This window comes from Cucurbita pepo, chromosome 19 (assembly GCF_057944985.1).
Source record: "Cucurbita pepo subsp. pepo isolate OVF chromosome 19, ASM5794498v1, whole genome shotgun sequence".
Classification (NCBI taxonomy): Eukaryota; Viridiplantae; Streptophyta; class Magnoliopsida; order Cucurbitales; family Cucurbitaceae; genus Cucurbita; species Cucurbita pepo.
Window position 1 is genome coordinate 1,463,804 of NC_141816.1, and position 24,223 is coordinate 1,488,026.

The following is a 24,223-nucleotide window of genomic DNA, read 5'->3' on the forward strand; positions in this document are numbered from 1 at the left end:
CTAATAATCAACTAGCCGATATTTTTACCAAGCCATTAAATGAAGAAAATTTTTGCAAAAATAGGCTTGAGCTTGGTATTATTCGTTGTGATATATCTTGAATTTTATAATTTTTTAATGCATGTTTTTAGGGGGAGCCATTACGTCATTCTTAAATGTATTCTCTTTCAATTGTTGTTTTTGATGATTACAAAGGGGGAGAAAATTAAGAAAAATATGCTCTAAGTTTGTTGTTTTATTATTTATGAATCATTTACTTGTTTGATGTTTCATAATTTCTTGAGGCATTAATATAGGGGGAGAATATGCATGAGTAAAATTTATGATAATATATTAGCATGTATTAGTATTATTACATGGATGGTGTATTACCTTGGTTTTTATGAATTTTTCTTGAAATGGTTTGTCATCATCAAAAAGGGGGAGATTGTTGGCTTTTTGGCCTTGATCTCACTTTAATTAATTTCAATCAATTAATTGATGTTTTGATGATAACAAACCTACTTTTTAATTATTAATTATTTTCAGTATTTTGAACTGTCCACAGTATAAGGTCGGGAATAACAATTTCAACGACTTTTCAATCACTCAAATCAGAGCTAAAACGAAGAAATTACAGTCGAGACAACATACCCGACGTGATGATGTGGCAGCAAAATCAAAATGATGGACAAATCAAAATATATCAAAGTATGACATTTATGATTTTGGGAGAGTAACAAATGGTGGAGTTTTTCTTATTACTATATTTTTAAATAAAGTTATTTTTACAAAATATAAATTTGAATCTAACCGTTACTCACATCGATTTTTATTATTACTATATTATATTATTATATTACTATATTTTAAAATTTTGGTAGTTACTCACATAGTTTTTATTATTATTATATTATTATATTTATAATAAATTTTGAATTTCATTTGACCGTTACTCACATAACTTTTTATTATTATTATATTATATTACTATTATATTAAAATTTTGAAATAAATGAATTTAGAAAATTTTCTTATTTATTTACTTTTAATCTCCACCTTCCATTATTCCTAACACAATCCAATGGTCAATATTCAATCCTACATTTTGCCACTTTTCTCCTCTATATAAACTCATCTTCCCCACATTTTAAAATACACAACTTACATACATTCTCCAATCCTCATTTGTTCAAAGTCTCCATTGTTTGTTGCTCTCTCCAAGCTTACAAGTTTATTTCTTTTCATCTTATTCTTGAGAGGGATTATTATTGTATTGTGAGGAAATAGTTGTGAGTATCCCAAATTGTAAATCTACTCTTTGAGAGAGTTGTGGTGTGTTATTATCAAACTCAAATACTTGTATCGGTTTGATCCTGCGCCGTGGAAAGGATTGAGTTTGCTCTTGAACTCGTAAAAAGAGCGGTGTAGCGGTTTGACTCAGATCCGTGGAAAGAGTCGAGAAAGTTCTTTATTCAAATTCCCAAGAGGCGCTTGGGGAGTGGAGTAGGTCGAGTTTGACCGAACCACTATAAAACTACGGTGTCATTTTCTCTGACTCTTTTCTATTTAATTTCAAAATTATTATTGTGATTTATTGCATGTTCTACTTGATTATTGTTTTGACTTGAATTACTTTGTTATAGTAATTATCATCTTTTACTTATTTGTAAAAAGTTTCATCATTAGAAAAATTAATCACGTTTAAACACTTTTATCGTTAAAACCCTATTCACCCCCCCTCTAGGGTTGCCATACCGATCCAACAATGTGTCGCTATATGATATGTCAAATAATGTTATGGTATAAATGAGATGTCATGTTATGCTATGTTATGAGATGTCATGATGTACTATGATATGTTATGTGAGGAAATTTACGATGCACAACCCCTATGTCATGATTGGAAAGTTATATTATGAATTAAATGATTTTATAAGAGTTTATGCACGCATATTACATAGTGTAATATATGATGAAAGAATGAAGGTTGTTTTACATGATTTATTACGATGGAAAATATGGGGACCTCGTTCTCGTGCATTAGAATACTTTCCTTTTATGATGAGTATAGACTCGTGCACTAAGACTGAAATGACCATCATGTTTACCATAATGCTTCGACGGTCATTATTCCCTTCGAGTGTTCGACAACAACCCAGAGAAGCTAGCCCGACCAGCGGGCTAATGCTAATGGAGTGTGCTAGTCCGCCTAGTGGGCCCATGCTTGCATATGTGAGTCGTGTGTAGAGAAGTACTACACATCCAATTTTCCTAAACTAAAAAGCTGCATAAGAAAATTGCTTTAAATTATAGGTCTCATCATTATGTATGTGTTTGCATTCCGCGACCCCAATAGTGAAGTCAAACCCTAATTTACTTCAGGTAAAGACAATACATTCCTGTACGGATGACGGTGACGTTGCGTTGAAGACCATAAAACTTGTGTTAAGATAGTTGCATTTTATTTATTTTGTAGTTATTAGGAGTATTTTGAGTGACGGTAGTCAATTGAATAAATACCCAAATGTTTTAAACGTGAATTAAAATACTCAATATATTCAATAAGGCATATATATATATATATATATATATATATATATTAGATTTTAAAAAAGACACGTGGTGATAAAAATAATCTTACTTTAAAAAAAAACAAATAATAATTAAAAAAAAAGTTGAAAATACAAGTCCAAAATACACACCGCCGGTGGGGCCGAGCGCCACCGCCAACGGCCGACCTACAGCGGTGGTAACCTCCACAATTTCACGGGATTTTCGCCGGCCGTGAATGTTTGTTGGCGTTAGAACGGGGTTTCTTTTATTAAGACAAAAACGTTCCTATCTGTGGGTCCCCCGTTAGAATTCAATGTGATTGAATCGTGGCCGTTGAATTCTTCATCACTATTGATCTGACGGCCTATGTTTAGAATCAAAGATCTATCTTCATAGGCATCTTTGACCATGTACGAATCCTTTTTTTTTTTTTTTTCATTTAAAGAAAATTAATTTTCTTAAAAAATAATTCAAAATATTATAATTTTCAAACCTTGACTAATTTGCCACCTCCCCCTATCTTTAGTTTCCTCGTTCAATATCTAGACGCTGCCAAAATTACCCTTTTACCCCTGCCCCTGCCCCTACCCATTCTCTTTCTTGCCCGTTCTTTTTCCTTTTTTAATTAAAAAGCCTACGCTTTGTTAATAACCATTTATTTATTTTTTTTTACTTTTTGTAATAATAAATTATTCTTTTCTTTACCATTTTTTAGAAATGGATTAAGTAAATATTTTAACAAATTAAAATTTATTTATTAAATTAAATAATTAATATTGTTAATTTAATATCAATTCATCCAATAAAACCTCCCAAAAATGTTTTTATGACGTAATAGTTCATAAAAAAATAAAAGGAAAATTGAATATTTTATGTGATACTTATTTTATTATTATTATTATTATTTGTTGTTATTAGAAATAAAATTTAACTATTTAAAAAATATATTTAAATTTGAGTTGTAAAAATAAAATGAGTGGGGGGATAAAAAGGTAATATGGCTTGGAATATTCTATTTATGGAGAACAATATTAAAAAAAGATACTTTTTGTTAAATTCAATAATAAATCTGTTTGATTTGGTGAGAAGTTTGACCACTGTTCATTTCGTTGCGCCCTCTTCTTCCTCTTCTGTTGCTAACTAATTCTTAATCATTTCCTCTCTTTCACGGTTTTCTTCACTGTTTTTGCTCTCAATTCCTCTCAATATCTGAAACCCCAGTTCCCCATCCCCCTCCCATCTCGCAATCCACCGATCTCTTCACTCTTCACTTGCTTTCCTCCAGGTATTGGTTCATGATCCTTCCATTTTCTCTCTCAATTTGTTCCCGTTTTTGTTTTGAATTGATTTCATAGCTCCCTCACTGTTGAATCCTTTCTGGGTTGCCTTCATTTTTCTGATTCTGTTCTCTTGTTGGAAGATGAGAGTGCGATGGATTTTAATGGATGTGTTGTTGCTTGATTTTGTGTAATCGGATGAAATCGGTAATGAGTTTATCGCTGTGGACATTGAAGGTGTGGGAAAATTTGTTAGTACTCTCAGAGATTTTTCTTTATCGGAGGATTTTAATTGGTTTAGAAGTTTGCGATGATGCTATCAGAAGTGATTTCTCTTGCCATTCTGAATTTGGCAACATTAATGGATTTTTTCAGCTCTGAGATTCGCCATTTAGTAATTTTCTGGAGGGGATGTTTCGATTTCTGGACCTGTTTTTGATGTTCTCATTGCTGATAGATGAATTTATGTTTAATGATTCATGGAGTTTATGAATTTCTTAGGATTTCGTCTTTGATTTGTATTCTGTGTGTGGAGGATTGCTAGTGAACAAACAGGGTGATCGAAGGTGTAGTTTATGATCCTTGAATTAAGTTTGTCAGTTTATGGTGAATTGTTGAATTTGAATGAACAATTTGATTATCTTTTGTATCTTTTTGGGGGTTTTAGATTAGAACTTTCTTTTGACTTAGTTATTATCTTTTCATTTTGTAGTTGATTAAGTGTAAGAGGCCTGTTGGTATTACTACCATCTTGAAAAAAAGATGGGGTGTTTCACAGTTCTAAAGAACAAGAAGAAAAATCGTGCACGGAGTGTTCAGGGAAAACATGTTAAGTCTAGGGAGATCGTGCCAACTATGCTTCCCGAACCCCGCTCGTTGCAGTCTGCACCACCGAGTTTTAAGATCAGAGTGAAACCTGTTCAACCAGCTAATGGAGCTGCTGGAAGTAGAGTGCATACATTGTCTGCTCCATCAAATCTGTATGCAGCAGAACAGGACGCTTATTCATCAGTTGAGTACGACGAACTAGACGAGTCAACTGGCCGATTCGGATCGAAAGAACAGAGATCCCCGAGTCCTCAACCGCTGCCTCTTCCGTCGCCCCAGGTTAGCGGGACTCTAAAGAATACTGGAAGCTTTAAATCCGTGATGTCATCTGGGCCTCTGTATGCCTCTGGACCTTTGCCACTACCACCGGTGGAAGTGGTCAGAAATTTTCCTTTAGAAGAAATATCGGCTGCTTGCCATAATTTTTCTGCTGAATACTGTGTGTCAGAGAGTCCTTCTTCTTTTATATATAGGGCTACCTTTGGAGATGATGCTTCAACTCCAAAGAAGTTTGAAGCTGCTGTTACTTACCGTAATCCATCCAATCAGGTAAGATATGAAGTCCGATATGTTACTAGTGCACGTTTCGATTTTTAATGGTCTGTAGTGCATGAAGGAGCTTTTGGGGTTGCTTAGATTTGATGAGAATCCGTTTATCTGGCTTAATTCTTGTAGCAAGTATTGTACTCGTTCTTTCGTTTTATCGATGAACGCTTGGTTTCTTATTAAGAAAACGAAAAAACTGTTTATAGTCTCAGTATAGGAACTGAACCTTTTTTAAGGAATTTGTGAAGCAACTGGAAATTCTTATGCACTTGCTATTTATTACTGCAGGGTTATAAGGAATTTGTTTCTGAGGTTAATACTCTAGCATCTTTGCAACATCCAAACATCTGTAAATTGCTGGGCTTTCATACCCACGAGGCTTCGGGGCAGAGAATGCTCGTGTACGAGAGACTCTTTCATGGAAGCTTAGATCGTCTATTGTATGGGAGATCAGATGGGCCTCCCATTGACTGGAATACAAGAATGAAGATTGCATTATGCGCCGCACAGGGTCTCACTTTCTTGCACGAAGAGGGACCTTTTCAGGTGAGATAGCTCGTCGTTTAATATTTACTATAACGGACAGCCAATAGCGTTTAGCAGTTCGTTTACCTAGAATTGTGTTCTTATTAATTGATTTTAGTTTTGAAACTTTTCAAATGATGAGGATAATTAGTAACATTCAAATGTAATTTTTATTTGCAGGCAATGTACAATGAATTTTCAACTGCCAACATACAAATTGATAAGGATTTTAGCGCCAAGCTTTCTGGATATGGTTGTGTAGGACAAATTCCGACACCTGAGACAGAGATTTCTAACAATTCAGTGGTGAGTTCTTGATGCTTCTATTCGCATTGAAACTCTTCCTTTGACTTTTGACCCCATGATTTTTGGTGGGGTACGTGATATTATCCTGGTCGGTCTCACTTCCTTAAATGTGAGATCCCACGTCGGTTGGAAAGGAGAACGAAGTATTTTTTATAAGGGTGTGGAAACCTCTCTCCCTAGCAGACATGTTTTAAAAACCTAGAGGGGAAGCCCGAAAGGGAAAGCTCAAAGAGGACAATATCTGCTAACGGTGAGCTTGGACTGTTACAAATGGTATCAGAGCCACACACCGGGCAATGTGAGATCCCACATCGGTTGGGGAGGAGAATGAAACATTCTTTATAAGGGTGTGGAAACCTCTTCTTGACAAAAACATTTTAAAAACCTTGAGGGAAAACTCGAAAAGGAGAGTCCAAAGGGGACAATACCTGCTAGCAGTGAGCTTGGGTGGTTACAAATGGTATCAAGGTCAAACACCGGACAATATGCCAGCGAGGATGTTGGGCTCTGGAGGGGTGGATTGTGAGATCCCACGTTGGTTGGGGACGGTTGGGGACTAGAATGAACATTTTTTACAAGGGTATGGAAATGTCTCCCTTAGCAGACACGTTCTTAAAACCTTGAGAGGAAGCCCGAAAAGGAAAGCCCAAAGAGCAATATCTGCTAGCGGTGGGGTTTGGGCTGTTACATCATTAAACTTTCGATTTTTTCACTTTTGGTGCAAGGTGATTGATTGTTTTTCCTGTCTTTCCACATTCAGGCAGCAGCATATCTATCAATGGAGACATTGGAGAGAGGGCTACTTACACCAAAGAGCAACGTTTGGAGTTTCGGAATTGTTCTTCTAGAATTACTAACCGGGCGAAGAAATCTCGATTCTCGTTACCCAAAAGAAGAGAGGAACTTAGTTAAGTGGAGCAAACCGTTCCTTACCGATGATGGTCGATTGTCGTTGATCATGGATCCTCAACTAAAAGGGCGCTTCCCAACCAAAGCAGCCAGAACAGTGGCAGACATAGCTCAAAAATGTCTTCAGAAGGATCCCTCAGAAAGACCCACAATGAGACATGTAGTTGAACAGCTGAAGATCATCCAAAACTTAAAGCAATCAAGTCGATTCCCCTTGCAAGAACCCACTGCAAAACAGATGCTAAGATCACCAAGCCTTGATGGAATCATCATTACAGCACCAGCAGCAGCACCAGCTGCAGCAGCAGCCAGACTAAGTTTCTCCCCTTCTCCACCTTCTGGAGTTCACCCATCCCTTTCACCTGGAGGTACAACTTCCATTCCTACACCTCCGCCCCGGCTATGTTCGACCCTCTCCTTTGAGGATTTCGATCGACAGGAAAGGCGAAAATCGTCGTCAGTGTCAGCCCTTCGAAGACCTCGAATCGAAGGATACTGATCTTTTGAATCGATTCAATTTGTTTATTATTCATTATATTTTCTTGCTTGTTTTCCTCTGGTCTTCTGGTGGTTGATTCAACTCAATGTACAGCAGATGGAAGAAAAAAAAAGGAGAAAAAAAATACATATATATATATATATTCATCCTCATAGCTAGAGGAGAAATATATGCTTATTTTTGTGTAGATATAGTTCTATGAATGTCATTTAATGTAAATTTATACATCTTCTCCTTATACACTACTTCATTCTTCTCCAAAACCTTAAACCCTAAACTCTATACGCTATTTTAGTAATAGTAAGAGGTCCCGACGTGATCGGAAAAGCCTTTCTCATCCCTGTCTCTTATTTCAATTTACATTTCCCATAAAAAGTTTCATTTATTTTACAGCCGAGATTTCCATTTTTTAATTTTCTTTTAAAAAAATATTTGTTTTAAATGTTTTTTAAATGGATAGTTTCTATTTTTAAATTAAAAGATCTAATAATGTTGATTTCATAAGCAAGAATATAATATATATTCAACATAGTTTTCAAAAACTCAAATTTTAACGTTAAAGGCTTTTTATACATATGTATAGATGCAGTGTCATAATGTGATTGAGGAGGATTGTGCTTAATGCATGAGGCAACAATGTTGACATAAGAGTCAAATATGGGTATGAGTCAAATACGGGTTATAAGAGTCAAATACGGGTACAATGTTGACATAAGAGTCAAATATGGGTATGAGTCAAATACGGGTTATAAGAGTCAAATACGGGTTGGGTAAGAAAGACATAGTCATAATGTGATAAGAAAGACATAGTCATAATGTGATTGAGGAGGATGGTGCGAAATGCATGAGGCAACAATGTTGACATAAGAGTCAAATACAAGCTTGATAAGGGTTGGGTAAGACCCCAAGCCTTAACCTCTGGAGTCGTGGTTTAAGTGGTTTGAGTTTGGGCATGCAACTCTAGAGTTAAGTCCATCGATATGAAATATGAATGGTCGCCAAATTTGGTGTCAATTAAATACCTGGTGCAAACTTCGAGATCGTTGACCATTCGTCAAAATCACACAAAAATGTCTCACAACGTACCTTAGAGAGAGTCATGGTGTCAGCTCTCCACCACCCTTGGGCCATGTGGCCTAAGTAAGCTATCATGTGGCAGATACGTGTGTCACAGCATGAGCGAGCAATGCAAGATGAGTGTCTCGGGCGACTTCCTTTTCAAGGATAGTGTTAGACGACATGGGTGTGCCGACATTGTGCCCCCACCCATGTATCGAAGGTTGGTATATACACCCACTATATGGTACGAAGTTTGTAAATGATTTAGCATGGATACAACAAGGTTCATGCCTCGATAAAACCCAAATAGATGGATGGATGTCCAGAACACCCCAATGATATAAACGACACATGGGGTATTCTTGATAGTATGTCCACAGGAGCTATGATGATCGATAACATCTTAGAACGTATGAGCCTTTCTAACTTCAACGGGGTGCCTTGGTTGCAATAAGTCGGGTCCAGTCAAAGAAGGTCAGTCGAACTCGATTAGAACCCTTGATCGGGTTCAAGAAGGAGAAGCCTTTCACAAGCGAACACCAAAAAAACATTTGATTGATAAGCACGTGATTCTCCCCACCAATCCCAAAAGGCCAAAAGAGAAATAAAAACCAAAACTTGCTCATTGCTCCACCGTTCGTGGCACCATTCCACACAAAATCTCACCTTCCCTTCCCTTCTCTTCTCTAACCCCTCATTTCTATAAAACCCTAACAACCCCTCTCCTCGTGTGCCTCGAATTACTCGCCATATCACCTCATCTCTGAACCCTTCTCCCTTCCCTTTTCTCTCTATTGCTCTGCTTCAGTTTCCGCTAATGGAGTCGCTTTTGGTCCTCAATCCCACCCCCTGCCCCGCCGATTCTTCCCCTTTGAAGCTCAAGAACTCTGCTGCTTTCCCTGTCCGCTCCCGACCCTGTTCGTCTCTGCGGTTCGATCCTTTGATCGGTTATGGTGGTTGTAAGGTTTCCTTTGTCGCTAACACTCTTCCGCGTAATGGGTTTCTCTCCCCCCATCGGCGGTGTTCGTTGAGTCGACGGGTTGTGGCGTTTGCGGCTTCCCATGAGGAGTCGGTATGCGGAATTCTGTTCTCTCATTGCGTTGAATTGTTAGTGATATTTGGGATTGGATTGAGGAATGTAGGATTCTGTGATTGTGATTTTGACTTTGTGTAATTATTTAATGTCACTAGGACAGTTTAGTAGCGGCTGAGAAATGTGGAATTTCTTTTGTTAAATGAAAATGTGACTAGGAGAATGAACAGATCCATGATTTAGTCATTCAATGTGTTATGGATTACACTATCTATCGAGCAATTGAAGTTTAAGAAGTTCATAAATATTTAAATTATTTGATCTCTGACATGTGACAGGTCAATGATCCAGATATTCATTGCCCACCTTGTTGAATAATGATTAATTTTGTGGAACTCTAGGTTTTTAGCCATTAGGGTTTGAAAAATATGGACCTGTTTCATTTTGTTTTTTGGAATGGAGACGAAATTCTTCAATTTCTGACTTTACATGGTGGTATAGTTGATTACATTCATTGCATTGAATGTAGATTGATATTCCTTTCTGTGTTTCTTATTTGGATTATTAGCATTCAGAGATTGAAGGGGAGAAAAACGAAAAGGATTTCAATTTTGATCAGGAAAAGGCACAAGAGTTGTGGAAAAATGCTTTAGATTCCTTCAAAGAACAATCTCTGAAGATGAAAGCCATTTCAAAGGAGGCATACGGGGAATACTCTGTGAAAGCATTAGCTGCTTTGAATGAAACTTCCAAGCATTTGAAAATTCAAGCCGATAAGGCGAAGGAGGATTTGGCTTCAATAGTGCAAGAATTCAGTGAAGAAAGTAAAGAATATATTGCCACTGTTGCAGAGAATTACCCTGATGAAGTTAAGGAGATTGTGGAAACATTTACTTCTCCGGACGATGACTTACGGGATATTTCGAAAGTTAAGGACTTCTATTATGGGATACCATACGGTATGTATTACCATTCTTTATGTAAGGTTAGAACGAAGTAGGGTCCGCTTTGCTTTAGTACGGCGATTTATTTCAGCTTCTACTTGAGCAATCCATCCAAGTCAATTTTGAGTTTCGAGGGAAAGAAACCTTTGATACGATAATTTGAAAGGATGTAATATCTGTATATTTTGCAACATTGCCTTCTCAAGATTCTATCTATGATGACTCGTTCTTGCGTCAATCACTTGCTGACTCGTTCTATTTTGAATGGTTTACAGGACTGGTCCTTTCTGTGGGTGGTTTCCTTTCCTTCATGGTAACGGGAAGTCTCGCTGCAATTAGATTTGGAATGATACTTGGTGGTGCTTTGTTGGCCTTGAGCGTTATGAGCTTGAGGTCATACAAAAGAGGAGAATCTCGTCCTCTTGCTCTGAAGGGGCAGGCAGGTCAGTCTGCCATTAATTCAATAGCATAACATATTAAACATGATTGTCGGGCCAACTATGGTCTACTGGTCAGGTATTTCCTGTTGTCTTGTCATGATCATGCTTTGTGAACTTCACGTGCTTCGTATTCTATCATCTTAAGCTACTTTATCTTTGTTTATGAAATGTACAGCTTAGTCGGACAAGGAGGATGGTAGATTTGAGGATTATGAATTGTATCGAATTGTTTTGTCTTCTAGTCTTGCGTCATCTGATCAGTCTTCTAGGTTTATATTATATTGTAAGGTTCCACATCGGTTGGAGAGGGGAACAAAGCACTCTTTATAAGGGTGTGAAAACCTCTTCATACCGACACGTTTTAAAACCTTGAGGGAGGGGAACAAAGCACTCTTTATAAGGGTGTGGAAACCTCTCCCTAGACGCGTTTTAAAACCTTGAGGGAGGGGAACGAAGCACTCTTTATAAGACTGTGGTAACCTCTCCCTACCATATGCATTTTAAAACCTTGAGTCCAATATTTGCTAGTGGTGGGCTTGGGCTGTTACATGTGATATGTCAATCAGACTTAAGTCATCTGATCAGCTTTCCGGTCTTCCTCTTACTCATTTTCTAGATTAATTTTTAATCGTTTCAAGATTTTTTTTGTAACAGTGATTGCAAGCATTCTATTTCTGAGAGAGTTGCGCTTGGTTTTTCAGGTGAGAACTCTAATACTAACTTAGTATGATCTTTATGTGGTGAATGATGTTCATGACAAATTAGAACTTTGATCAAGTCGGTTTTTGTCCGACAGAATTGGATCGCTTTTCTGATACTTTGTTTATGTGTTTCTTTCTTCTCTCTTTCTTGATGCAGAGACCATCATTTTTCAGTCTTCTAACAACTTTGATCAGGTTTATATCTTCTCTTCATTTTTTTTCATGTTTATTATTGCCTCTGCTGAATCGATGGCCAAAAAATAATATCTATTGTTATTATAACCTATTGGCTGGAAAATATGTTAATCTGTTTGTTTGGCCCATTTGTTCTTCATTACTTTGAGCTTAGCATGTAGTGTAGAATCCTGAGGTTAAGCTCTTCATTTTATATTTATTCATCTCCAAAGAACTCGACCTTCTGCTGTTAGGTTCACTAGTATTTTTAGTTAGTCTAGCCAGCCTTTGTTGTTGTATCCACTTTGAAGGGTTTGTTGGTTTCGACTATTCCTTTCTATGCAGTGGAGCTATGGTCTCATTATACGTCTACAAGATTGCACTGGACGCTCGCCTCAAAAAAGGAGATCTCAGGACAGAAACAGATTGAAAGCTAGCCAGGTGAGTTACCTTTTACGCACACATGGATACGCTCATCCTTGCGTTCCATACTGATTGAAGTTTTGTTTCGACTTGTAGGAGAAAGTCTGCCAAATCTCCATATCATCACAATCTGAATTAGGTTATTGAAGAGAATAGTTTGGGAGTTGAGTAAAAATAAGCCTTGGAGGGTAATGGTATGGTAGAGTGTGTTCTCCAAGGAAGTAGGACTATGAAGTTGGTTGAAAAAAGGGTATGGAAATCGGGTTATGATACAGTTTTGATGGTGTAGGTAGCTGCTGCCAAAACTTTGATCTGTTTTTTAGAGCATTAAAGAAGTCTTAGTTTTTCCTACTTTTTGGGTTCATTTTTTTCTTTATTTTGAGCGCCGACAACAATGTGAAGGAGCCATAGTTGTAACGTCGAAACTGAGTGAAAGATTTGCTTGTCTATTCCCTTGAAAAACTGGCCCTTGCCAATGTCCAGTGTAACTGAGATCTGGCGTTTCCAGAGTTATGTGAATGTCTTTCAATCTTGTCGACATCAATTGTACTCAAATAATTGTCAAACTGTTGATGGTCGTATCCTAATTTTCTTCTCTGTTCATCTCATTTTTATCACTGAAATGTACTTTTTGTTCATGGTTCCCAAGGATTTTGAGGTAAACGGGTTCGTCGCTGTTTATATGGCTGTCAACTAGCCTCCCATCTCAAAAATAGTACCCAACTCACTGATAGAATTGGGTTGGGTCGAGTTTTTTGGGTGAACTCTTAACAGTTTGGTTCTTAAGTTCCTCTTGCTCAACGCCCTTCCATGCTTTAGCCTGACCTTTTTTTGGTCTACTTTGGTTCTTTTTAAAATTAGAAAAGGACTTAGACCATCCGGGGACTAGCATCAACCTGCCCAAAATGGAACGGTTGGGATACTTATTTGAAGTATGACTCAAATAGCTTTCACTGTCAACTAAAGTACGGTGCAGTTTGCAAAACTTAGTTCTTTGACGCATAAAGAAGTCTTGTGATAAGTTGGTTGGTGTTCTTTTTGAACTCTATATTAATATCATCGATACCCTAGACGATAGATCTGAAATGTTTAATCTAAACATGCAAAGATATCAATCCTCACTTAAAGCACTAAATGAGAAGCAGATAAAGATTAAAGCAGGAAAAAGTGAAGAACATGTAATATTTGTAGCGTTGGTTTGATCAATTCCATATACCTTACTCCCTCTATATATTCATATAACTAACTGAATGAATGGCTCCATTTCTGGTTGAAGCTGCTATCATTTGCAAGTGCAATGAGTACTCATTACCTTATTCAAATACACAATCATAATGCCATAGCCACTCACAGAAGCCTTCATATCATGTTCTTGCTAATATGTTTAACTTAAAACACTAAGCAGATACCATATCTCTTATAACCTATTCATCTTCACAGCTTCATTTCCAAATCAAACAAATCAAACCAAATCAAACCAAATCAATAGCAGAAAAAAGATGCAGAGGTGAAGAAGAATTCTGTTCCTTTTCATTTAATGACTAAGCTAAAAATGGTTACAACGCACAAAAACAGATTAAAATCATGCAAACATGTATGTGAGTGTTGTATTTTTTTCATCACTTCTCTCGTTCCTTAATGTTGATGAGTAAAAATTCCTCAGATTTTTACAAAGGGTTAACAAAGGGAAAGCAAAAACACCCTCCCTATCCCTATTATATACTTACTTTAATTCAATCTCTCCTTTCTCTTTCAACCTGTGTACGTTTCTTTTACCCCATCACCCTAATATCATATCATACACTTCTCCTCCCCTTCCAACCCCAAACAAAACATAAATCCTACGACTCGACATCCCTCCATTTCTTCCAAATAATCACCTCCCAACCAGAAACGTCATTTCGTGGGCCATTCCATCGTCTCCCATCTTTCGTATCGCACCCAACTTCAAACTCTGTGATCCAACTCTCATAAACTCTTGTTTACGATGCCATTTGTATCGTATGACCTTCTAATGCAACCTTAAGTCTTTCAGAGTCGATATCTATCGTCGAAGTATAATTAACTAAAAAAATTCATCTATGTCCAAGGACAAGAGGTTCTTCTATCACTGTAGTTTACTGCTCCTCAGTGCTATAGAAAAAAGAAAGGGGTCTGCATCACTTAGCATGGTCTAACCTTTCACAGTTACAATCACGCTTTGTGTACCACAGGGAAGCCATCTGCAAATGAGCAACTCAAGAGGAAGGTTGAGTAGATGTATATTAATCGGAGTTTCGATCTTGCTTGGAACCCAATTGTTCATTACCTTTTCGTTTTCCCAGTACCTCGGCTTCTCTGGCTATTTGAATATCCGAGGGCCAAAATCTTTGGTTTACGACTTTAAAAAGATAACGCGGAAGCAATCCTACAACTATTATGAGCAATATAGTCAACCAATATGTCGGGGACTTGGCCAGTTGAAAAATCGTCCTGCAAAACAACAAAGAAGGTTCTTACATTTGTGGCATCATATGTATAAGATGAGAGAACCGAAGATTTGTTACAAGAACGAACCAGTAATTAGGGAAAACGGGTATCGAATCCAACACGACCATGCAGGCATATGTTATGACTATGGATCCCCAAACTGCAGCATGTGTAATATACACCCAACGTTGAACATCCATCGCCAAGTGTACATTCACGAGTATAACAACTGCTATGGTCCACAGACTTCCCAAGCTCCATATATCAATGGAACTCTCCCTGTAGATGTATAGCGGCACGTAGAAGAGTACGAGACTCTGCCACAGGGTATCGATCATTGTGAACCAAAAGAGACGCAAATTGTATGCCTCCTGTCTATGGCCAGCACCATAGAGCTTAGGATATTGCAGTAGAGTTTTGTCACTCAAGTCTTTGTCCAGAATACCAACAAAAATAGTCGGGATCGACGTATAAATAACAGAGTAAAACACGCTACTCCAATCAGTCAAAGCTGAAGTCGTTGAGAATGCTGTGCATAGAATGTACCTACGAAATACAAAACAAAAGGGCACATCAAAAAATGCATAATTTTCATCAACACAATAGATAATGTTTCAGAGCCATGATTATGTCCTTTTTTCGTGTTTTTATAGGCAGTGAAAGCAGTTCAAAGTTCATTGTTTGGAATGCATGTATACAATCTTCGATACGAAAAGATGCTTATCGTACCAGAAGAGCATCAGGACGAAAACAGCATTGCGGTAAAAGTTGTAAAGAACCATGTAGCCTACGCGTTGATAGTTCCAATGTCCATGCACTAGAAGTAATCGTTTTAAAAAGCGAAATTGTCCCATGGCAAAATCAGATGCCATTACCGCCTGACGCCCTTCCTGTCCGCATATACCAACGCCTACATCGGCCATCTGAATCATTGAGACGTCATTTGCCCCTAAGAAAAAATTCCATTGGTATATTCCATCAATAAACTAAAATGAGAGTAAAAAGAGCTCGTGTTCACATAAAGCATTTGCCAGGTATTGTAACAGCCCAAACCCAAGCCCACCGCTAGCAGATATTGTCCTCTTTGGGCTTTCCCTTCCGAGCTTCCCTCAAGGTTTTTAAAACGTGTCAGATAGGGAGAGGTTTCCACACCCTTATAAAAAATGTTTCATTTTCCTCCCCAATCGACGTGGGATCTCACAGGTATATGATAGTTAAGGAGTTGGAGAAGAAATTTTACCATCTCCAATCGCCAATGTCATATCATCAGTTCTACTCTTGATCAAATCGACAATTCCTGCTTTCTGCAGGGGTGCAACACGACAGCAAAGCACGACATTGCACGAAGTTGCAAGGTCAAAAAGCTGCCAGAAAACAGAAATCACACCAACAATCATTAACACGTTTATAAAGTACTAGAATGATATCAATGATGCTGCAATGTAACGATTCTCGAAGGTAACAACAAGATGCTTGCCTCTGACTCCAATTCCTTCTCCAAAATGTAGACCAAACTGTTTCCATCTATTATTAGAGCTAGTGGTTTATCAGTCACTTCTTCTTCTTCTTCTTCTTTCACTTCATTAAAATCCGGCATACTAGACGTCTTCATTGTACCGTTACAGTCATTCTCACAATTGTTCAGCTTCTGTCTAGGACTTCCGCCCTGCCCTGATTTAATACCAAATTTTGCTATGGCGTCACCTAAAAGTTGCCTGCAATCGTTCTCGGAATTTCCATTGATAATTATTGACTGCATGTCTGGAGTAAGCAGTTTGCAGGAGAGACCGATTGATATGGCCGTCTCCTGCTTATCTCCAGTCAGAATCCAAACCTTTATTCCCGCCTGCCGAAGCGATTCAATGGCTTCAGGTACACCATCTTGAAGCTTGTCCTCGATAGCAGTTGCACCCAAAAGCTTTAGGTCACATTCTATAAGGGCTGCTGTCTGACGTAGTTTTACTGCTCGTTCAGTCAGTGAAGTACTAGCATCCTCATATCTGCTCTGCCACAGCTCAAATTCGGAATCTGTCAGATCTTTAGCAGCAACTACAAGTGTTCGCAACCCTTCCATTGAATAATCACACAAATGGTTCTGAGTAGTATCCTTGATAAACTCTTCCCTATCAGAGTCGATGCCTAAAATACTCAACATTGAAGTATCAGCGCCTTTTACCAGCACCTTTATAGTGTTGTCGGGGAATTTGATGACAACAGACATTCTTTTGCGAACGCTATCAAACTCATGTAAACCCAGAACTTCTAACCTAGAGTTCACAAAAAAGGAGGATAGAATGTAATGTTGTATGGATCAAACCGTGTCGTAAAAAATGGTTCAAACACAAGAAAAAGGGTAGGAATGAAAATTACTAGACAAGCTAAGAATTAATAATAGAAAGCGAGAGGTTATCTACCTTAAGTTCTCACCCTTGACATCGATAACAATATGCCCGGATGTGCGCTCGAAAAGGGTATATCCATAAGCAGAGGCTGCAGCAACTAGAGCTTGCTCATCAGGGGATTCCCCCTGATAACCAATAGTTTCAAAATCCTCGTGCAATTCACCATTCGCATAACTAGATTCGTCATCCATGAGAATAGGAATTACAGTATTGCATGCAGCCAAGGTAAGAAAAAAATCATGTGCAGCAATCTTTTCATCTCCGTTTGGGTCCTCGTGCAATAATTTGACAAGATCGGTATCAACAGCAACGTCAGATTTAAGTTTCCACTTCCTCCTCCCTAAAGTTTCTGTTGCACAAGATCACAATATATGAAGGAAAATGAAAGAAAATACATGATACAATCTCAGAATTTCATCTACCAGAAGGTTTAATTATTTGAGGAAACATTACAGGACATAGGCTAGCCATCTAATGGAGATCATAAGTGCAAGTAGACCTAAATCTTACTAGTTTTGGATGTCATGTGCCAACCCACCACCTTTTAAACTCCAAAGATTATAGATATATTCCATATACCATACACCTCAACACAAAAAACGTTCTAATTTTTATACCAAGTATGGCGAACCAACACTATTCATTCAATTGTTTTCTTCCATCGACGTTTAATGATCGGCACTTAAACCTAGAAGAACCAACAATATTCGATGAAGTCAAGAGTTCAACTAATAATAAACACAAACCGATGGCAATTGCATTGGAAACTAACATGAGTTATCGTTAACGAGCTCACACAAACATGGATTACAAAACTATGGGGATGGTAGCATCGAAATCATTATCCATACCTGAAACGGAATACAACATTGATGGATATTCCTCAGACAAGTTGTTCCCATAATTCCTCCCATATACACTTGCTCTTTTGAATTCCATTTTATTTTCAGTAAGCGTTCCTGTTTTATCGGAAAATATGTAGCGAACTTGACCAAGATCTTCATTGATGTTTAATGATCTGCACTGAAACCTTGAGCGAGAGATTCTACAGTACATGTGCTTATCTTCAATCATGAAATATGACTGGCCCAGTCTCACCATCTCCATTGTAATATAAAGGGATATCGGTATCATGATCTGAAAAACTATAATCGAACTTAGAAAGGAGAAAAAGGTTTCCATAGGTATTCCATAAAACCTGTACCTCTTGCCATTTTCTGCCCCAGTTGTGAAATACGTTTTCCTGTAATATGGCAAGGTATCAAGCTGTTCCTTGTGACGAACAAGCCACGAGCCCATTCCAAGGGCCACAACTAGACACATGATAAAGAGGAAGATTGACAACCACAACGTTTCCCTGTTCATGTAACCCTCCAGTTTACTTCGCTTGGCAGGAGACACGGCACTGTTTAACATGGCTTTTGTCTCTTGTCCAGCATAGACGACCACCCCAATAATCCATTCCGTGTTCTTCAGCTGACAACCACGCAAGACTATGTTCGACTGGCTGAGGGGAAATTTATGGCCGTTGAACTCCATATTGGCAGTGAACTCATAAATGTTCCTATTAGGTTGTTCACATCTAATAAGACCTGAATACGAGCATCCCTCAGCTACTGCAGATGCAGTTTCCTGCCTAGCATACCTTGTCTTCAAGTTTGACTCACCATCCAAATTCATTGTTTGGATGTAAGCAAGGCCACTAGGATCACTTGTCCCCAATAAAACCATGTCACAAGGAATAACCTCATCTGCACAAATCTTTACAACTTCACCCGCTCGTATTTTTTTCCACACTTTCAATCGGAATTCATCCAATTGAAGCACTAGAGCCTGTTTATTATTCTCATTGCGATCCGATCGGTGTCTTCGCCAATCCTCATAGCCATCTTTAATAGCTGTAACACAGAGCACAAACAGGAGTGGAAAAAGAGATACCGTTCTCCCAAAGACCGCCAAAGGTGGAAGCTGGTTGAGAGCTGCAATAGCAAGAAAATAAAGATAGGCAACCCGGTGGAACTGAATGAAGAGATTCTTTGGCAAGAAGGTAATCAATGTGTACTTGCTAGTTGTTATCTCATTTCCTGTGAACTCATACTTGTCATTAGTTCTCCTAGGATCATTGATGTATATCAACCTTGGATTATCGTCATGCTGTAAATTATCTTCGAACTGCATACTCTTATGATGACTTCTTTGCGCCTTATGCAATTTCTCCTGGACTCTAGAGAGTTCAAAGCTCGGAGGGTTATCGTTGATACTATGTAGCTCCATTGCACCCCACGAGACCAGGCGTCTTCTATCCTGCGTGGGGTCGCCAAAAGGTGACCGGTTAGGAAACAGAGAGCCAATAGTATGATACTGCCTCCTCCTAGAAAGAGAAGTGGAACGTCTGAGGGAATCCTCAACGCTCCAATCTTTCTCTCCGAAAGAGGCGGCGCAGTTTTCCTTCACATCCACGACGTCACTCTGAGCATCCTCGTGAGTGGAAGAGGTGAAGGAAGCACTGCGACATAGAGAACCAGCAGAACCAAAATTTGGAGATGGGGATCGGTGTTCAATAACTGATGCAGATTCTGATGAAGCCAACAGGGGCTGACCAGCACTCATATATTACTTTTTGACAACATTAGGAAGTCTAATATGCAAATCAAACGAAGCCCCAGTACATATTAAACCATTCATCCCAAGTCCATCCAAACAAAACACAAAGAACAACAAGAATTTGAGCTCCATCTCACCAAGAACCTGCATCCCCTCATCCTCCTAAACCCATATTCTTGTACTTCCTAGAAATCAATTCCCGTTGAACAACGTCCAAGCCTGAGCGACTAAATGTCAAAACAATTAAAAACACACACAAAATCCATCTGCTTGGAAGTGAAAACAGGGAAATGTAATGGAAGGGCTTATCAATAGCAACACATTCAGAATCCTGCCTTCCAGAAAAACTCAGATCAGAGACCAGCCTCTCATGTTTACAACAGAGGAACACAGGAATCAATGAGGCACAAACAGCTCTTTTCGAGGATGTATTGACAACTTCCTCTAGTGGATCCAAATAACAACAAACACCCTACGACTCCCCAAGCAAGAAATGCCAAAAACCTATATAGCAAATGAGACAAACCCGAATTAATAACCAGCCCTAAGCCTGAAAAAACAAAATAAACCTAAATTTTCTTTTCCTTCAGAAAAAAAGCCCCAATCGAATCAGACCCAGATATGCAATCATCACAAAAACACAAAAGGCAAAAGAAAAAAGATGTAAACAATGAAGAAAAGGAAAGAATTAAAAGAAAAACAGAGGTAGGTACCAGTAAGTTCGATGAAAGAGAAGGGTTATCGTCTCGGAATTGATGAAACGAAGTAGAAGCGCAGAGAGATCAGACGCCCTTCAATGCACTGAATACAAAATCAAATAGCGAAATGGCAGAGAAGTGAGAGAAGAAGAAAAGAAGGGGAGGTGGATCGGGGAACACCCACCTGAAATCGCTGTCACCGGACGATAAATCGAGCGGCGGGAAGATCGAAAAACACCCAAAAGGAAACGGAAAAAATTAAGAACTGGGGAAGAAGAGGAAGAGGGATAAGAATAGAAAAAAGGACATTGAAATGGGAATGAATTGGAGAGAGAGAGAGAGAGGTGCTGAGTCCGAGGAACTCGCAGAGAGACAGACAGAGAGAGAATCGGAAAACCACCAATTCAAAATCAAAAGCTTTTCATTTGGAAATGGAAATGGAATCAAAATTGAAATCGAAATTGAAATCGAAATTGAAATTGGGCTGTTCTTACACAGCTATGGTTTCGATCGATCGATCGATCAATGCTGGTTCAGTGAATACGGCACCGTCTCGTCCTTTTTCCTTTTGCAGCCTGCCAGCCTTGTTCTTGTTACGCTCTCAAACTTATCTTCCTTTCCCTTCTTTTTTTTTTTCATTTTTCTTTTTTTTTTTCTTCTAAATTATACAAAATATTCCTAATTTGTGATTTCCCATTAATTATTATCCTTAATTTTCCAAAAAAAAAAAAAAATTATAATTACGTTTTTTTTATAAAAATTACTAAAATATATTATCACCGTCCCCTCCAAAAGGTTAAAAATTTATTATTTATCGCTCGATAAAAAAACGTTAAGGTATTAAAGTTTTCGTTTCAATTTTTCTATAATTACTTTTGAATTTTTTATTTTAAAAATATGGATTTAATATAGATTTTTGTTTCTTAAATTGTTTTTTATTTAATTTTTTTAATATTAAATGGTAGTTTGGTTTCATATGCTATTAACCTAAATAATTATTAGTTGGTATTATTTATATTTATTTATATTTAATTCAAATTTTATAAATTAAAAAAAAAATTAATTGAAATCTTATTTAAAAGAGTATTAATTTTATTCCTTTTTATTTGGCCCATAATTATTTGAACAAATTAAAAACTTTAATTTATTTCCTTAAATGTCCCTAATTTTGTTAGAATTTGAAGCAACCGTTATGGATTTTAAAACGTTAATTTTGACATTTAATTATTTAATTATTTTGGTGTTTTTATTAACTCACGAGGTAAATAAATAGGTTCAAGGTTCTTGTTCGGTTATTCGAGAATGAGGTAAATAGAATAAGTGTTTGTTTGGTTCTTAGCTACTGAACCCGAACATCTACTCCCTCTGTTTCTCGTATAGACAATACTCTGACGTTCTTAGTTTGTACTATTACTGAACTCGTACCGTTGCAGTATTGTACTGAAAAGTTTTACACAATATCGATGTAGAGTCACTGCTTGATAATCTAGTTAGCTAGTGTTCTTTGGCTACGTCTTAAATTTCGAGTTTTAATGACAATAGAATTTGCTATAGAGACGTGGAACGACTAAACTTTAAATTCAAATATTAATCTCGATGCAATGAACACAACAAACCTAAACTGGGGATGGAAATAGTCGATGGGTTATCAAGAATTTGTTTTTCGTCTCGAAATTTGATATCAAATTCCAACAGTGAATAGCGGGATTTTATATGAATTCAAGATTGAAATTGATAGCATAAAGTAAGACAACAACAAGTTATCATTCAACTTCGAGGAATTGAACAAATCCTGAAATCCACCTGTTTTCAAATTCATCCGAACAAGTATTGAACATTTTTTTTCCTTTCGTTCTTTCAAAAGCTACGAAAGATGGTTATGTTTAAGAATTTAGGTTGTTAGCTTCCAAATGCTAATAATAATACGTTCTCGAGAAAAAAATTAATGTAAAGGAGGAATAAGTCTCGTTAATAATGAACTCAACTCAACCATAAATTTTTTAGGTTAGATTGGTTCGTGTTGTTTGAGTCGATTTTTTTTTTTTCGAGTCATCGTGTTTTTATTTTAACACTCGTATTTCTTTCTTTCTTTTTTTCCTCCATAGTTTTTCGGGGGAACGAACATTAGATCTGAAACACGAGTTAATTCTAGATTTGGGGTGAGTTCGTCCCCATGTATAGACTATTCCATTTTTCTTAATAAAATAATGGAGGAGAAAGAGAGAAGAACAAAAAAAAGGAGTAAAAAAAAAAAACGCATTCTAGTTTATTTATTTTGTGTTTAATTCATGTTAGTCCGTTTCAATTGATTTTACTTCGTTTTTGTTTTTCTTCTTCAAAAATCAAAATTCCTTTGAACTCTTTGATTTATGATGAGTAGTTTCATTACAAAACTGACTAACAAATTAATTGAATGCTTGAATCAATCTCCCCCAATCTCATAAACTTACACAGAAAATTCAATGCAGATGATAATGCGCGAGAGAGAATCATGAACTAACACTGATTTGGAATTTCTTCGGTCTCAGACATTAAATGAAGTGAAGGAGATGAAGAGTGATATTGATTACAACTCAAGGTTTCCATCATGATGAAGAGAACAACATAATGAGGTATTACATTGATTTTGTTTTTACCTTTGAATCAATGAATGCCACTTTCTGAAGAAATCCGAAGAAGATGAAGAGGCAATCGAAAAATTGGGGAAAATCAAAATCGGCGAACAAAACTGAGACGACTTCAAATTCCTATGACGAATTCTGAGGAATCCGACGATGAAATCTCGTCAATCGATTCTTCTTCGTCGCTGATTTCAAATTCCTGAAAATATCGGAGAATTATTGATTGATTTTACGTGGAAGCAGATGAATCCGGAACTTAGAAATCGAGAAATAGCTTCGAGGTTAGAGATCGGAATTTACCTGAAATTGTAAGTCGGTGAATATCTTCTCTCGCTCCTTCTCTCTGAGACTTCGCATCGGAGAAATCCTCTGATCCAAGTCAAATCAAATTAAGCAAACGAACAACAGATAAACACGAATCAACCGATTGAAACTTGAAACTCGCGAAAAAGATTGTTTACCATACAGTACGATCTGAGTTCCTTCAATCTGAATAACCTGTCGACCTCCATCTCCAGATCCCTCTGCACCTCACTTCTCTGCAAAATCTCCTTCCTCTGCATCTCCAACACCATATCCCTCTCTCTCAACATTTTCTCCGTCCGTTCACCGTCTAATCTCAATCTCTCAAGCTTCATCTTAACCGCATTGAGTTCATCTGCCAGAGACAAATCACATGACTCTGTCTTCGTCGCCGTCGCGTGAATCGGCGGTTCGTTCTCCTTATTGGCATCTCCGGATAGCGGGATCTCTACCCGTTCCGCCTTGGATTTGACGATTTTGGCGACTGCAGGAACATGATTTGAGAGCGAATTCCTCGGTTGGAGTGGGCGGCGGCCGGACTTGAGATGAAGATCTAGATGCGTGGGATGGAGAAGAGACTGCATATTGGTGGAGATGGAGAAAAGGAGAGGAAGAGAAATGGAATCACAGAAAAAAAAAAAAAAACAAAAAAGAAAATAAAAGAGAAGAGTGGAAGAGGCTGCTTTTCGATTTTGTTTTTAGGGTTTGAATTTGAAAGTAAACAGGCGGCAACGGCTACTTTATTCTATTACCTTACTTACCTTATTTTAGGTTGAAGACAAAATTTTCCACATGCTCGATTGTGCGGCACTCACTCTAAGCCTATTCGTTCTCGCGTCGCCTACGGCCAAGCGACGTATGCTCGAGCCTCTAGCCCCAGTTCAAGAAAAAGGTTTTAGAAAACCGGGGCAGAGAGATTTTGAAAGC

The 24,223-nt window shown here is 37.7% G+C and overlaps 4 protein-coding genes across 13 annotated transcripts; 2 read left to right on the forward strand and 2 right to left on the reverse strand.

Annotated features, from left to right (window-relative positions):
• Positions 1 to 3,621: 3,621 nt before the first annotated feature.
• Positions 3,622 to 7,671, forward strand: LOC111781129 (putative serine/threonine-protein kinase PBL1). 2 transcript variants are annotated; one of them, XM_087119848.1, is made up of 5 exons: positions 3,622 to 3,820; positions 4,534 to 5,189; positions 5,475 to 5,732; positions 5,892 to 6,017; positions 6,778 to 7,671. In XM_087119848.1, exons 2-5 carry the CDS (start codon positions 4,575 to 4,577, stop codon positions 7,423 to 7,425), a joined length of 1,647 nt encoding a protein of 548 aa, XP_086975974.1. In that variant the 5' UTR covers positions 3,622 to 3,820; positions 4,534 to 4,574; the 3' UTR covers positions 7,426 to 7,671. The 2 variants fall into 2 exon arrangements, with proteins under 2 accessions (XP_086975974.1, XP_023517342.1); XM_023661574.2 differs by having other exon boundaries at positions 3,623 to 3,820; positions 4,525 to 5,189.
• Positions 7,672 to 9,106: 1,435 nt separating this feature from the next.
• On the forward strand, positions 9,107 to 12,737 carry LOC111781863 (Transmembrane proteins 14C). The gene is made up of 7 exons (XM_023662587.2): positions 9,107 to 9,556; positions 10,086 to 10,476; positions 10,737 to 10,904; positions 11,556 to 11,602; positions 11,760 to 11,797; positions 12,122 to 12,217; positions 12,296 to 12,737. The coding sequence occupies exons 1-6, from the start codon at positions 9,302 to 9,304 to the stop codon at positions 12,204 to 12,206; spliced, it is 984 nt and encodes a 327-aa protein (XP_023518355.2). The 5' UTR covers positions 9,107 to 9,301; the 3' UTR covers positions 12,207 to 12,217; positions 12,296 to 12,737.
• Positions 12,738 to 13,707: 970 nt separating this feature from the next.
• Positions 13,708 to 21,017, reverse strand: LOC111781290 (phospholipid-transporting ATPase 1). Of its 9 annotated transcripts, none has more exons than XM_087120139.1 (9): positions 20,867 to 20,986; positions 20,388 to 20,475; positions 17,922 to 19,901; positions 17,083 to 17,419; positions 16,146 to 16,935; positions 15,909 to 16,032; positions 15,398 to 15,617; positions 14,756 to 15,214; positions 13,708 to 14,671 (listed from the first exon to the last, which is right to left on the reverse strand). In XM_087120139.1, the coding sequence occupies exons 3-9, from the start codon at positions 19,678 to 19,680 to the stop codon at positions 14,464 to 14,466; spliced, it is 3,897 nt and encodes a 1,298-aa protein (XP_086976265.1). In that variant the 5' UTR covers positions 19,681 to 19,901; positions 20,388 to 20,475; positions 20,867 to 20,986; the 3' UTR covers positions 13,708 to 14,463. The 9 variants fall into 9 exon arrangements, with proteins under 9 accessions (XP_086976265.1, XP_023517566.2, XP_086976267.1 ...); XM_023661798.2 differs by having other exon boundaries at positions 17,922 to 20,178; XM_087120141.1 differs by having other exon boundaries at positions 17,922 to 19,374; positions 20,867 to 20,985.
• A 1,847-nt stretch (positions 21,018 to 22,864) lies between these two features.
• LOC111781977 (uncharacterized) lies at positions 22,865 to 23,992 on the reverse strand. Its single transcript, XM_023662729.2, has 3 exons — positions 23,455 to 23,992; positions 23,294 to 23,362; positions 22,865 to 23,192 (listed from the first exon to the last, which is right to left on the reverse strand). Exons 1-3 carry the CDS (start codon positions 23,878 to 23,880, stop codon positions 23,112 to 23,114), a joined length of 576 nt encoding a protein of 191 aa, XP_023518497.2. The 5' UTR covers positions 23,881 to 23,992; the 3' UTR covers positions 22,865 to 23,111.
• Positions 23,993 to 24,223: the final 231 nt, after the last annotated feature.